This window comes from Acanthopagrus latus, chromosome 9 (assembly GCF_904848185.1).
Source record: "Acanthopagrus latus isolate v.2019 chromosome 9, fAcaLat1.1, whole genome shotgun sequence".
Classification (NCBI taxonomy): domain Eukaryota; kingdom Metazoa; phylum Chordata; class Actinopteri; order Spariformes; family Sparidae; genus Acanthopagrus; species Acanthopagrus latus.
The window spans coordinates 7008761-7023262 of NC_051047.1; the positions used below are offsets into that span (position 1 = coordinate 7008761).

The 14502-nt window shown below is 43.2% G+C and overlaps 1 protein-coding gene across 4 annotated transcripts in view; it reads left to right on the forward strand.

Moving 5' to 3' along the window:
- Positions 1 to 14502, forward strand: part of sema5ba (sema domain, seven thrombospondin repeats (type 1 and type 1-like), transmembrane domain (TM) and short cytoplasmic domain, (semaphorin) 5Ba) — a 181228-nt gene that overhangs the window by 112081 nt on the left and 54645 nt on the right. For all 4 annotated transcript variants that reach the window (XR_005077041.1, XM_037110216.1, XM_037110218.1 and 1 more), the window contains 3 exons: positions 4152 to 4214; positions 5047 to 5145; positions 5261 to 5474. Coding sequence is in view for 3 of the 4 variants with exons in the window: in XM_037110216.1 (XP_036966111.1) it covers positions 4152 to 4214; positions 5047 to 5145; positions 5261 to 5474 (376 nt within the window). In the remaining variant the exon portion in view is untranslated. The remainder of the gene's footprint in view (positions 1 to 4151; positions 4215 to 5046; positions 5146 to 5260; positions 5475 to 14502) is intronic.

Sequence of the window (14502 nt, forward strand, 5' to 3'; positions counted from 1 at the left end):
CGGAGAGGACAATGCAACCTGGTCGCTACGTTTTTCCAACTCGTGCTGTTATTGGCTGGGTGATACACTCTGCTGCTGAAACGTTGAAACACCTTGAACACAACACAGTACTAAGAACATAAGAGAGTAGAGGCAGAGGACAGGCTCTCTGTAGATACAGACACTGGCACACACCTCCAGTGGGTCATAATTGATAATTGAGAGAGATTTCTTTAGAATGAGTCTATGACTGTTTTCAGGAAAACCCTGCACAGTACGCCTTTAGCCTATGCTGATGTTCGCCTGTTTGCCTCTTCAGTCTGATGGAGAAAAGGCAAAAGTTTGTTGTTGCATTTGCCAGAAAATCTTTGACCCCACACGCCCACTGGATGTGTTGCCCTCTAGCTGCCCTATGACTCCATCACACCTCTGTCATGCTACAGAAGTCTGCTGGAGGTGTTCCAGGGGAGTTTGAAGAAGTCTCCTCTGCAAGCATTTTAACAGATCCTTGGTTGCTGCTTAACTGTGTGTGGCGTGTTGTCTCTCTCCCTCTTGTGTCTGCACTTCCTGAATAATGTATGTTAGAAAAGGAAACTAAAGCATTCCTTCTCCTGCTTCGAGGACTTTAAAGGAGAAGTGACGTAAACAAACTAATTACAAGATCACTAAAGTGGATGTCACTCTTCACAAATGCAAGCTGTTTTGACAAAAACAAATACAGATGCTCATTCTGTGGACCAAGTAGTTCTTGTGCCTAAAACTAAACAAGCCTTAAACACAACAGGGGAAAGGACAAAATGGCTCATTTAACAAAAGAGATTTGAGATTTTTGTTTCAGTTTTCACTATCTTTTCATATTGTTTTATAAACATTGCATATGTCATTTTGTTTTGTTTTGTTTTGTTTCGAAGTCAGACTGCGACACTGAGTGAACCTACACCCTGAGATTTTCCTCTGCAGTACAAGTGATAGATTGATTAAACCAGATGAGAACCACTTATCATCATTAAATGTGTAAAAATATTCTTTTCCCCTTGATGCTGGATTGTTGTTAATCAGAACACTTCCCAGTGAAAATCCTGCCCACACATTCTACAGCTCTAATTCATTCAGCAGCCGGGCCATTCAGGGTTGGGTGCAGAGGGAAGGTATTTGAGGGAGGAGGATGTCGAGGCGGAGCTGGTATTCTCACAGACTGTGTGAGCGTGGCTTTGTTCCAAAGTGGTGTGAAGAAGAGGAGATGGACAGAGAGCGGGGGAGGGGGAGCGAGGGGAAGGGGCTCTCTCTGGTGAAGGTCAGCGGGTTAAGCCGATGGGGATCCTTGGAGACGGGGCCCTTCCGAAAAGATGGTAATGCCCCAAGCCATGATTCATCGCAAAGGCATCCATCACCCTGTGTTTGTGTGTGTGTGTGTGTGTGTGTGTGTGTGTGTGCGCGCGTGTGTTTACAATGACGTCATCCCATCAGTCCCCAGGCTGTCAAGGGCTGACAGGCAGTGGCTGTGGCGGAGCAGTGTTTCCATTTCACCAGGCGGAGTGATGGACTGCTGCAGCGGGGGCGGGGCCGCTCCCCGAATGGCAGGTGCCACGCTGTTCGCGGTGCTCATGGGAAGTGGATTTGAGGTTGTTGTTGGCGGCGGCACGAGCAGCGTGACTAGACAGCCGAGCTCCTGCAGAGCACATTAACCACTTGCGGTATTTTTATTTCTTCGTCTATTTGATGATCTGTGTCTGGAGATCGAGTTTCATTTTAATCACAGTTTACTTTATATAGGCGTCCCCCTGCTGCTGCTTCTCTCCCCCGTGCAGTCTGCAGCAGGTTAATTGAAGGGAGCTGCTGTGTGAGAAGGGAGATGAGCTGTAACTATCAATAAAGGCTGGAGCCCTCTTACTGCTGCTCTACCAACTGCAGCTGCTAAACTTAGCTGCAGAGCACTGATGAATTTGCTTGAATCAATATTTTTACATACGCTCAAATGTCCTCCTGGACCCTGCTGTTCCCCTCATCTCTTTCAGAACCTTTGGTTTCTCCAAGTACGCTGATATTAACGGTGCAATATGTAAGACTTTCAGTTCAAAACATTTTCACAAGAATGTAAAGAAAGAGCAGTTATGATGCTGTATCAAAGGCGTGTATGTTTTGTGTTGAGGAGATAGCTACTGTAGCTAGCATGCTAACCAGGTAGACCTGGGCCTGAAATCCTCTTTCTCCCAGCGGTCCAAAGCTCTGATGCTAGCGGTGTAAAAACCAACACCGACCTGGTAGTCTGGCTAGCTGCACGGCTGAACAAGCTAACGGTAGCTACAGTCATCGATGTATAAAAAGAATTTGGTCTCTGAATAGCTCCTCAGAAAAGTCTGGCTTTTTAGCATGTAAATGTCCCGGCGTCCCTGCCAGCCAGTTGCTAACTTTGTCTGTTTGCCATTCTGTTCCGGGCAGCTTGTTTTTTCACTGTGTGAGTTTTTTGATTAGTGGAGCTTTAAGTTGCCTCGAGCAATCAAACATGGCATCAAAAATGTGGATTTCCTCTGCAGCGTGTTGGCAGCGCACATATCTGGTTGTGTGAACAATCAAAAAACAATCACATGCTGATAGATGTCTATGAATGCAAGCCTATAACGGTAATAGAAGAAATCCCAGGACGATGTGCAGATGTTTGGCTGGCTCATTAGGCTGTGGAAAGCACTGTTCAGACTGGTGTTTTCACTCATTAGCAAGAATTTATGCAGAGGCTAATCATCCAGAATGACCAGCTTCCACTCCTTCAAGCGCAGTCGATATACTCCATGATCTGTGAAATAAGAGATCTATTTATACACTATGAATAGAAAGGCACACTCTGTGAATTTTAGCTCAACATTTTGTCCCCGGAAAGATTTTGGCAGTTCTTTAAAGTTCTCATTAAATGTGCTTATACTGCTTTATTTCTATTTAAACTCCTAAAGAGCTGTACTCGCTGCACCGATGATGGAAATGAAATGTGATTAACTTAAAACTGTATTTTACCGAGAGAATATCTCACTGAGTCTTGAGGCTATACCATGTTTAGTCTCTTCTGCTGAGCTTTAATTAAAGCAGAATGAGGATCCAATAAAAGCCTGTGTGATTTCACTGCAGGACAAATTCATACCTGAAAAATGAACCTGTCCAGGACTGAATATAGGAGTCCTCTCCCCCAGACTTTACTTTCCTGTTTGTTTCAGTCCTCCATTTGGCTCCTGAAACATTGACCCACTTTAGCTGACTCTTGGTTGGCCTCAGTGGCGGGCTCCTCTGAATTTTGGGTCACAACTTTGTCCCACTGGCCGAATGTCCGGGAAAGGCGATTCATTAGATCTAGATAATTATCTGCCATGGGTCCTCTTGTGTATCACAACAGATCCTTTGGGAGCGGAGAGGAAAAAAAACGAAGAGAGAGTAGACAGCAGGATGGATACTCAGATAGATAGATGTTATATAATGGCAGACTTTTTTTTTCACTTTTAGACATTTAGGCAACCTTCCTACTTGGGCAGTGAGATCAGAGCAGAGGAGGAGATGGAGGAGGATGACTAAAATGAGGCCAATGACACACAACAGGGGGTCCTCTGGCACCTCGCACACATACAGCTCATGCCAAGAGAGGGACATCTCTCAGCCCTCTTAACAAGAGCCATTGCAGCTCTGGTGGCCAAGCAGCATGTGTGTGTGCACATGCATTAGTGTGTTTGCAGTGCAGTCGCTCAGTGCCGCTGCCTGCATGCATAATCAAGCCCAAGACACAACCATCAACAGGAATATAATTGGCCGGTAGATGTGAGGGGGAGGAGGGGTGGGTGCTGCAAACTTTCTGAGGGAGAGATGGAGAGGAGAAGAAAGAAGCAGAAGAAGAAGAAGAAGAAGAAGATTGAGAGAAATCCATTTACATGCTAATGCCGTCCTCAGCCCTTCAACTGCCTCGTTGGGTACAGTGCCCGCTACCCTCCAATGAGCTCTTGGCTGGCAAGCCGGTCGCCATGTTTACACAATAAACAAACAGCAATGAGGTTAAAGTCTTTTCACGCATCTTTTTGTGCGTGCCTACAGTATTAGCAACAGTCAGTCGTTGCGTAACTGTTTTGTAGTATCTGAAGGACTCAGCTGACTGCTTTTTCGGCCTCATTGTCATCCCTTTCCTTGCTTTTGTCTCCTAGGTGACCGAGTGGGCACCGGACGAGGAAACCAGGAGGTCCTGTCAGAGCAAAGGCAAAACAGAGGTAACCTCCGTCACGCCCCCCAATTACAACACTTTATGTCAGTGCCGCCTGGCTGACAGAGAGGCCATCTTGATATCTCCGAGCTGTTATGGCGAGGGCCTTATGGGTCTCATGGGAAGGCTCCGTGCAGAGCAGCTATTTCAATCAGGAGTTGTTTTTCTTGCAGTGAAGAGAGAGGGCAAAGGGAGGGGAGGGAAAATGCACCCGACAGTCTTTGGAGAAATAGTGAGTCACAAAAGGATGTCCTTTCAAAAATGTCTGATAACCTGTCTGAAACACTGCGGTCAGCTGTCTCATGTCGATTACTTTTCAGAACTGATTGCAACGTCACTTTAATCTCCCACAGTGCCTACAGAGTGAGGGCTGATACCTAATCCACAAAACACACTCCCAATCAATTCTGTGCAGAAATCGCATCACTGCAATTACTTCAGTTCTTTGACACAACACAAAGCAGGGCCATTTACAAAAAAATTATCCTTACTTCAAACGCTTCTTTGCTCATAAATCTATTTCAGGCCTTTGTTAAAACAGATTTGACTCTTTTTACTGCCGCACACACAGCTGACTTATTGTAGTGACTGTCGATGTCACAAATAGGCTTCCATTCAGTTAACGAGCATTCTTATTTTTGCACAATGGACTAACAAGAGCAAAAGCATGCAGACTCTGAATGTCTTCGCTTCTGGTTCTGTGCCAGTCTGATACCAGAGGACTCGCTCCATTGTTCTTCCCAGCAACACGTCAAAGAATATTTAGCCTTCCATCTCTCCTATGCTCTGCGCCGCTGTAACTTTCTGAAAGCTTTTCTTTTTCACTCACTTCTCCGCAGATTGAATGTCAGAACTACATCAGAGTCCTGCTGGTGAACAAGACTGAGGTCATGACCTGTGGAACCAACGCTTTCCAGCCACTCTGTATTACCAGAGAGGTACGGCTAAGTGTGTGTTTGTGTGTGTCATTTTTCAGGGATTCTGTAAAAGAGCTGTCGACTTAACCTGCTACTCCCTGTCTCTCCCGTGTTCTCTCCCTCTCATCCATCACAGGTGGGCAACATGAGCAGCGTGCTGGAGCGGGTGAACGGTGTCGCCCGCTGCCCGTACGACCCCCGTCACAACTCTACAGCTGTGGTGACGGAGAGCGGAGAGCTGTACGCCGCCACCGTCATCGACTTCTCTGGCAGGGACCCCGTCATATACCGCAGCCTGGGTGGCATGCCACCTCTGCGGACAGCACAGTACAACTCCAAATGGCTCAATGGTACAGTAGCACAACCAGAATGACCACGTCTGATGTTCCTTGTCTCACACTGAGACATTTGAGTATATTTCATTCAAAAAAAAATACTGCCAATTACCATAACCAAATAGTGGTGATCATTATTCAATTAATCGGTCAATCGTCTGATCTCTCTCTCTAATATGTCACAAATTTGTGAAAAAGATGCTGAATGTTGAAAAGCAGCCAGTCGTCCAATTGGAGCAGCTCCGACCTGCAGATATTTGGCCTTTTTTGCAGAAAACTATTAACTGATCGTTGAAATTGTGTGTTAATTTTCAATGATTGATTCAAGTTCAGTTTCAAGCATTCAGTGAGACACTACATGTGATTTTGGAATTTTTTTTCTTTCATCAGTTTGTCATCTCTCAGGCTAGTGAAAATAAAATGTACCAAAATTCTCATTCAGATGTTTACTTCAGGTCAGTCAGATAACTCCCATTTGAAATGTTTATTAGAGCAGCAAAACATAGTTGGAGTTTGGCGTCTAGCCTCTGACCCCATCACTCCCCACTGATATGTTTACACAGATATGTTTATACACAGATATTGGGGAGTGATGAGCAGAACATCTTGAACACCCAGTCGGAGCCTACAGGTGGATGCTGGTGGGGCTCCAAGAACATGCAGCAATACTGACGGGTGTTTTTGCAGTTTAACTAGACCGCCAAATTGACAGGATGCATTTGGTAGATGAGTGTGGAGAGTGGGGCATGTCATGTGTGTAGTGCAGCTCGAGTGGTCTGCCTGACGTGTCTTCCCCCTTTTAAAACACAAAATACTCTGAAATGTGCAGAAACACTAACACAAGCAGTTTGCTGGTACAGCTTGCAGCTTTGTTGTTTCACAGGGTCTTTGTTTTGTCTCAGGCGTGAGAACTCTAATCAAACTGGATTAGTAATCTGATCGGGTCTAAACTCTTGTCAGATTTCTACATAATCCACTCAAGGTTAAATCGGAGGGTAAAGACTCGTGTCAAACAATCTATGAACATTCCTCCCATTACTTTAAACATTTTCCTAACCTGTGCAGAGCAGCAGACGGGCCAAGTGTGCACTTTTGCTTCCAACACAATCGTTCATTTTGTTACAGCTGGTATAGATCAGGCCGACAGGGCTGTTTTCAAAGGATTACAATGAGTGTTTGGATTTAAGTTGTGTGTGGAACACACAGTACAGGTGAGGCATAGGGATTGGTGGGATTTATAGAATGGCGGAGAACATGAATTGCTGTCAATCCTGCTGGTTGCGGTGTCAATAATCTCCCTGCTGCTGACACTGTGCCTTTTCCTTTAAACACACCGCAGCAGAAATCCATTCACACACATCCTGACTCCAGCAGAAATGTAGATGGACCTTTCACAGGAAGAGGCTGTCATGTGTTGTCTTTGATATGCAGAAAAGATTAGATTACCAGATTCGTGAAGGTGTATAGCAAGGCAGAGAGGGAGGCACCCGTTGTTGTGTAAATTCATTTTCTGCTTCATAGAAAATGTAAGGTGACTGATGGTTGGAGACTTGGATGGACGTGAGACTCGCTGGTGGAATTATATACAACAATAACTATGTCAGAAAATATCTGACTCTTTTATTAAAAAACACCCCGCTGCATTTTCACTCATAACATCTAATCACAGAGCCTAATTTTCTGTTGTGTGTGGTGCTAACATGTAGCTAAAGCTAACAGTCTTGTCCTGTAAAAACCTGTTCAAACATTTATATGATGCAGAAAACACTGCGTGGAGCATCTGGGTGTTTGGTTTGTCCATTCTGGGCTACTGCAACATGCACACTCCTAGGAAGAGGACCTACTCCCTCTGTAGACATAAAAGACTAATTGTAAGGTCACAAAAAGGTTTCTTAGCTTCATGTGATTATACACTAATGAGAACAGAATAATGAACATTCAATTCCCTTTCAGCCCCTTAATCCCTCTAACTCCTACCCACTGGACCTTAAAAATCAGTCCAGTCTCAGGTTCTGAGTCAGTGTTTGCCAATTGATAGTGGTACCATAACTGAAAAAATACTTTCAGAACCAGCAGCTTCTGCTAAACAGCTCCATTAGAGCCCCAAACTTGACCCAAAGCTATACTTTTCATTTATTTCATCCTTTGTTGGTCGTGAGTTGGTCAGACTGATGCTGCACAGTTTCCCTGTTCTCACTGTGCAGCTGCTTCCAACACATGACACACAGTCAGCGAGAGAAAGAGAGGAGTAAATAATATTTGAAGATGATGAAAGCAGAGCAGGACTGTCAGAGACAAGTTCATTCTGCTGCAGCTAGAGTGGGTTGTGTATGGATGGGGAATGAGACAAAGACAAAAAAGTCATATCAAATGAAATGGATTCATGTGGCTTTAAAATCTGGATATCAGCATAACGAGGGCTGCGATTAATGATGATTTTCACTGTGATATTTTCTCAAATCATCCATATTATTTCAGTCTTCAAATTGCTTTTTCTGTCTGTTCAGCTTTCAAAAGCACAAAATATATTCAATTAACAATGAAATGAAACTAGCAGAAGCAGAAAATTGTGTAAGAGACTATTTGAGAACCTCAAAACAACAAATGCTTGATGCTTTCCACTTGATAAAAGACTTAATCGATTAATGCATTATCAGAGGTGTTGATGATTAACTCTCCATCGTATGACTAATGCATGGCACAATCAATCACCAGCACTAAATACGACAAAAGTATAATCACGTGTCACACATGTCATGCAGCTGTATTCCAATGAGAGGCAAGTTGTGAAAGCTTTGGACTGTAGAGAGCTGAACGGCGGAGTCCAAATGTGACGATCAAATGCATGCAAAGATGGTAGGTGGGAGAGTGTCAAGCTGTATGTGTGTGTGTGTGTGTGTGTGTGCGTGTGTGTGTGTGTTTATGTGTGTTTGGGAGAGAGAGGAGGGATGAGCAAGGTGCTGGGCAGGGAAGAGGACGAGGATGAGAGGGAGGCGCAGGAGATAGACTGAGGAGTCAGTCAGCGATGTAATTATTCCTCACGGCAGGGAGAGGGTGAAATTACAACACAGCATGCTTCACACCACCACTGTGTGAGTGTGTGCTTGAGTGTATATGTATTTAGACTGTATGCAAGCCGCATGTGCTTTCATGTGTGTCCAAGTAACGTGTGTGTGTGTGTGTTTGAGAGCGACACACACGCACAAAGAGCAAGTATGTGGGAGGGAAAAGATGAGTAGCAAAGTAGATAGTGTCCTCATCAGCATAATCACAGCTGGCTGCACACACAGTCAAACACACATGTTGCGCTGCACTCTAGCCACACAAACACACACTCGTACTCACACCCACACACTCGCGCTCACACACACACACACGCACACACTCATGTCCATGCCTTCACAGACAAAGGCTGCTTTGCTTCATGGCTTCTGTGAGGGTTATGGAGTTGTGTTCCCGGTGGATTTGGGGTGTGAATGAAAATCTCATTTCCAGCTCTAAGCCGCTCCAGTTCAGGAGAAGCGAAGGCAGGGAGGGGGTCCTGGATCTAATCAATCTGTTCCCTTATTGGATTGGTAGCCTGCCAGGCACCGGCCAACTGTGTCCCATCATGCATCTGAATGATGCAGGGAGCTATAGAGTTTCCGGTGAAATAACCTAAACAATTCCTCCGCACTTCTCTCAGTCTCTTTACGTGTAACAACATATTTATTTATATTTCATTTTTGCTTTCTCTCCCCTCTCTCATTTCATAAATTGCCTTCGATATTATTCATCTTCAGTCCAAATATAATTTCATCATGCTTACACATACCAACGCATTTCAGCCTGTCTTAAACATCAAACTGGGTACCCAGATTCCTTTTTTAGCAACGTAAGAAAATGTTTTTTCACGTTTTTCACATTTTTCTGTTTTCACTGTTTTCCCAACTCCTGGCAAAGAGATCATGGCTGATGTTTATGGGCTGCTCGCATTAGCTTTTTGACTCAACAAATCAGCAGCTAATTCATCAGCTGACAGGTACCATCCATATCATTTTCATACAGGTGCACACAGTGGCCATTACACCCTGACACTTCTCACTATTACTCTGCTGATGTCTCTCTCCATGCAAATGTTTGCTGCAGCAGCTCCCTCCACCCTTTGTAACGTCGTCCTCATGTGCTCAGCCCTCAGTAGCTGACAAGATTTAATATTGACGTACATGTTTATTAGGGTGGATTAGTTCTCCAGCAGAATTCTTGCCGTTGATTCGAAAGCTTCCCCAGAAAGCAGAGACTTTGCTGCCATATTTACAGCAGCTCTATTATGTTTAGGCAACTCAGAGAACTTGTCTTAAAGGTGCAGTGTGTAGGATTTTTAGGGGGATTCAGGGACAGAAATGGAATATAATATTCACAATTCTGTTTTCATACATTTATTATCACCTGAAACTACTTACTGCCTCTTCCTTGCACACTGAACAAACCACGGCCTCTTCTATATCAGATTTTCACTTTGTGATTAGCGTGGTCAAACAAATGTCTGACAACGATGTTACCGTGATATCTTTAGAAATTTTAAAACAAAAAAAAGTAATGAAACTTTTACTTAGTTTACTGTGTGTTTTGTCTCTTTTTTGGCAAATAAATGACTCTCAGTATACGAGTGTAGGGAGGTGGAGAGAGTCCATGACCATAACTGACTGAAAAGAGACACAAGTAACAATTTTATTCAATTTCCAGTGAAAAGGCAACCACAAGACCAGAGAAAAAAATAGTGGATGCACAAGGCCGAACAGCTTCATGAGATAATTCTCCTGATTTTAAAATATGTGTTTTATTAACGTGCTATCTAATATGATTTTTTAATCACATGGCTTCAATGAATACCATGATATCAGGACACCCCTTGCCCCTTCCGAAACACACTGACACTCCGGTGTCAGAGGAAGACAATAGACCTCAGCAGATCAAAAATAGAGTGGAAATGTAATTAAAGGTAACTATGGGGCAGAGAAAAACTGATAACCATAGTCAGTGTGTTCGAAGGACATTAATACACGGCTGCAAATAATGGGGCTGAATAAAAAAGAATTTCCCCGAGGGCATACATGAAGTATGTTTTCTTCTTGTTCATCATCTTCTTCTTCTTAATCAATACACACAAAAGGTGGCATAGGAAAGCAAGGTCATTTGAAAAAAAATATATATAAATGTAGGTATTTAGCCCATTTTTCTCACACCAGGGACAAGATGGTCTTGTAAGTAGTTGGTAAGGCAGTAAAGTGGCCCCCCACTGATGAGCAGTTGTGCAGTGTATACCAACTAGGCCTTTAATTATGAAAGGTACAAAAACAGATCTGCATGCTCTGCAGTTGTGTGCACAATCAAAGTATGTCATCATCATCTATAGAGCCTTGTGTTGTTAATTTATCATCTTCATAATTCATTTGAATTCATTTGAATCCTGGGCTAGTATTTAGTGTCATTTTTGGCCTCTTCTGTGGCCAAATCAGCCTACAGACCATATCAGTTAGCTCAGAGTGGACCACCATCACTGGATCTGGAGAGGGCCTTTCATGTTTTTTGTGATTTTAACAGTCACAGTAGATGAGGGTGAGGTGAGGTGAGGTGAGGTGAGGTGTGTTCAGGTGGTTGCAGTCTGTAACTTCACCACTAGATGCCACTAAACTGTACACACCCGACCTTTAATGTTTGGGGAGAACTGTTTGACAAAGTGAGCACTGACTTGTAAGATGAGGTGGGATGTGTTGTCTTTTTCGAGAGCCACAGCAGTGACATTTTTCTGATGCTAACCAAATGTTTTAGTTGCTTCACCCCAGAAACACATGGGACACAGAATGTGCCCCTCAGTCCCAGCTGCCACAGTGCTGTGAGTTATTTGCCCAGGGAAAATTAGATGATGCTGAACAGATTCCTGGCAGAAAGTTTATCTCCTTCCAAAGCCTTTTTGGCAAAATCAATCAGGATAATACAAACATATAAAGATGGGCATTTTTACTAGCTTACTCTTGCAGTCAATTCAAGTCTCCCATTGCTATTCAGAAGAGAGGTATGTACACAGCAAAACCAACTAAAAACAACAAAAGACTAAATAAAAGAGAAACAACCCATCCCCCGTTCATTAATGGATCGATAGAGTATTCCTGCAGGATGTGTTTATGTGAGTATTAAATAGCTTTGCTCTCCATATTCTGTTTGATCTAAAACGTCATGTGATGTTAGTGATGGCACCTTCGCTCCTGCAGCACCCAACTCGCTTGCCAGATCGAACAATCTGTTTACCACTCAGCAGGATGCTGGAAAAACTCTATCCGTCACATTTGCACCCACGCAGCTTCAGTAATGTGACGCAGAATCTGTCAGCTCCACCTGCCCTTTGCCTGACACTCGTACAGTATGCATAAACACAGGTATGCAAACACAGAAAGGCTCTGGCGTACAGCGACGTAGCGGCTCAGACTCATTATATAGGTGGTATATGCATAAACACAATTAGCTCCTCCACCTGGCCTCTATCTGGAGAAGAGTAGTTCTTATGCATTACGATGGTCATCTTTCTCCTGCAGTTGCAGACATTAACAGTCACCCAACAGGCGTGACACCACTCGCTTGTTCATCTGCATGCTTGTTAGCACCAATTAAATGTCTGAATGTGGATGCAAATGGCAGTGATTGGTTCGACAAGTTGTTTTTGTCACAGTTATAAACATTCAGTAAGACCTTTTGGTGTCACAGGTAATAATGATTACGAGGGTAATGGTGAATGGGCTGGATTTGATCTGTTTCTCTTTAACAGCGTTCAGTCTAATTAACAGTTAATAGTTTGATTATGACTGTAGATGGAGGATTTAGGAATGAGGGCCTCCCCTTCATTAAATGTGAACTGATCAGATCACCTGTTAAATTATCCCACTTTTAACACACTTGCTCCACAGTTTTGCACATTTACTACATTAATCAGGCTGTGAGGACTTCTGTTCAAAATGTTTGCAGCTGATTGAGAGCCTTCACCTGCGATCTGTCCAGACCAGGGGTTGTTTTTTTGTTTATTTTCATAGATATAAAATGGAATCGGGAGGCTGCTGTGTCTGTGTGGCCAGGGGTTTTGTCTCTTGCTGCTCCATTTCAAAATCGTATTCCCTTATAAAAAGCCTTGCTAGCCCCTCAGGCACATTCCATCATGGCTGTTAACAAGATGTCCACTCTGTGTGTGTGTGTGTGTGTGTTTGTGTGTGTCTGTGAAAGAGAGAGAGAGAGTGAGACAGAGAGTTTGCGTGGGGCTGTTTACGACATCACCACCTTTCTGTTTTTGTCTTTATGGATGAGAATCTGTTCAAATTAAGGTTTATTCCTCCCTTCACGTATGTGTTTGCACGCAGTATGTGAGTGTGTGATATTACACCCAATAAATGGGTCTCAGTGGGAAAGGGAAGCGACAGCAGCAGAGGAGTGTTTTATCTGCTTCTTCGTTTCTGCACACGAGTAGTACTGACCTGAGAGAGAAATCCCATCAGCAGAGAGCATTAGGAACAAAACTGTGATGGAGTCACAGCGAGCTCAGACTCAAAACAGCAACAGGGATGTTTCTTTTAATGCCTCTGTGCCGGCAGAAGCACCAGTATTTCTTTTTATGATATCAGTTGCAATATTACCTTATATTAATTCTTAACATCATATTATATGAAACCATTTGTATTTCAGTTTTTTTATTGCTACTCTTCTCTGCACTGATGTCAGCAATTATCCTGTTTACACATGTTTATCATCAGTCCCTTGTGTTTTACTACCTGTGTTGCAGTATTTCTGAGCAGCCTCTGGTGCAAGAATCTCCATGGGGATGAATAAAGTCCTATCCTATCTATTGCACCATGCAACGAAGCTGTTTATCACTCCTCTGTGTGAATAATATGTTTCTTACAGGGAATTATTTACCATAATCCTTCATGACAATTACATTTATTTCCCCTCCCCCAAAAAACATAACCTTTTATAAAATCCCTCCACTTTGCACTACGTAACGTGACGTGGATGTAAACAACTTGACTGTGGTAATTGTAGTTGAAGCATGTTCATTTGCTAGATAAAAAAAATAATCTGAAATTTGACAAGAAGGTAGTTAAATTGTTCATAAAACAAGCAAGATTTCAGAGGGAATGAATCATTAGTTTTATATAAAGAAAACTGGCTTCATATTTGATCTCACATGTCAGCTTGATAATCCATCCTTCCTCCGTCCATCCATTCTTCCTCAAAACATTTTTTCTAAGTAAGGTTGAGTAACCAGGACATTGTTTTTGTGTTTGAGCTTTTCAAATGCAATTTTTCAAAGCAGCGAGCAGAACAAACCAAAATTCCTCTGGCCTCGATTGTTCTGTAAATGTTTGCAGAAATGTCACATTAAAATATCAAACTATCACCTCACCAATATTTACATTGTAAGGTAATTAAAAGGTAAGTGTGAAAGTGTGAATTGAGGAATTTGGGGGAACTGATCCTTTAAGTCATCACAGAGACTTTTGTGTGTAGTGCAGACGTCAATCAGCCTCTCTGTGTTGGATGTAAGGCTGCGCGGACTCAGAAACTTAAGCTCCTTCCCCTGCACGCTCACAGTGGTGAATTAGTATTCTGTGATGAGTCATGTGTTTACAAAGGATGACAGTAATGTCCCTTTCAAACTGTTATTCAGTCTGCTTTACGTGATAACCCACCCAGCATGAAGGGCCATTAATCATCGGCTGTGTCACCCAGGGCAATAAAAGCAGCCGGGGCATCCAGTAAAACAGACATAGCTCCATGGATTTACCATCAAAACATCAGACGGATTTATTAGTAACCATTTTTTCTCTTTGCCTCTTCCTCCTCCTCCCTCCACACCTTCACCTCTCATTTACACATTTGACTTTGAGGCTGTTTTCCAAAACATCTCGGACAGGAGAGCAACACCAGAATTTTGAAGTTCACATTGCAATCAGTAATGAGGAGTACAGAGGTCAAAGCAACATCTACAAGATGAATGTTGCAAATATTTCTGTTTCCC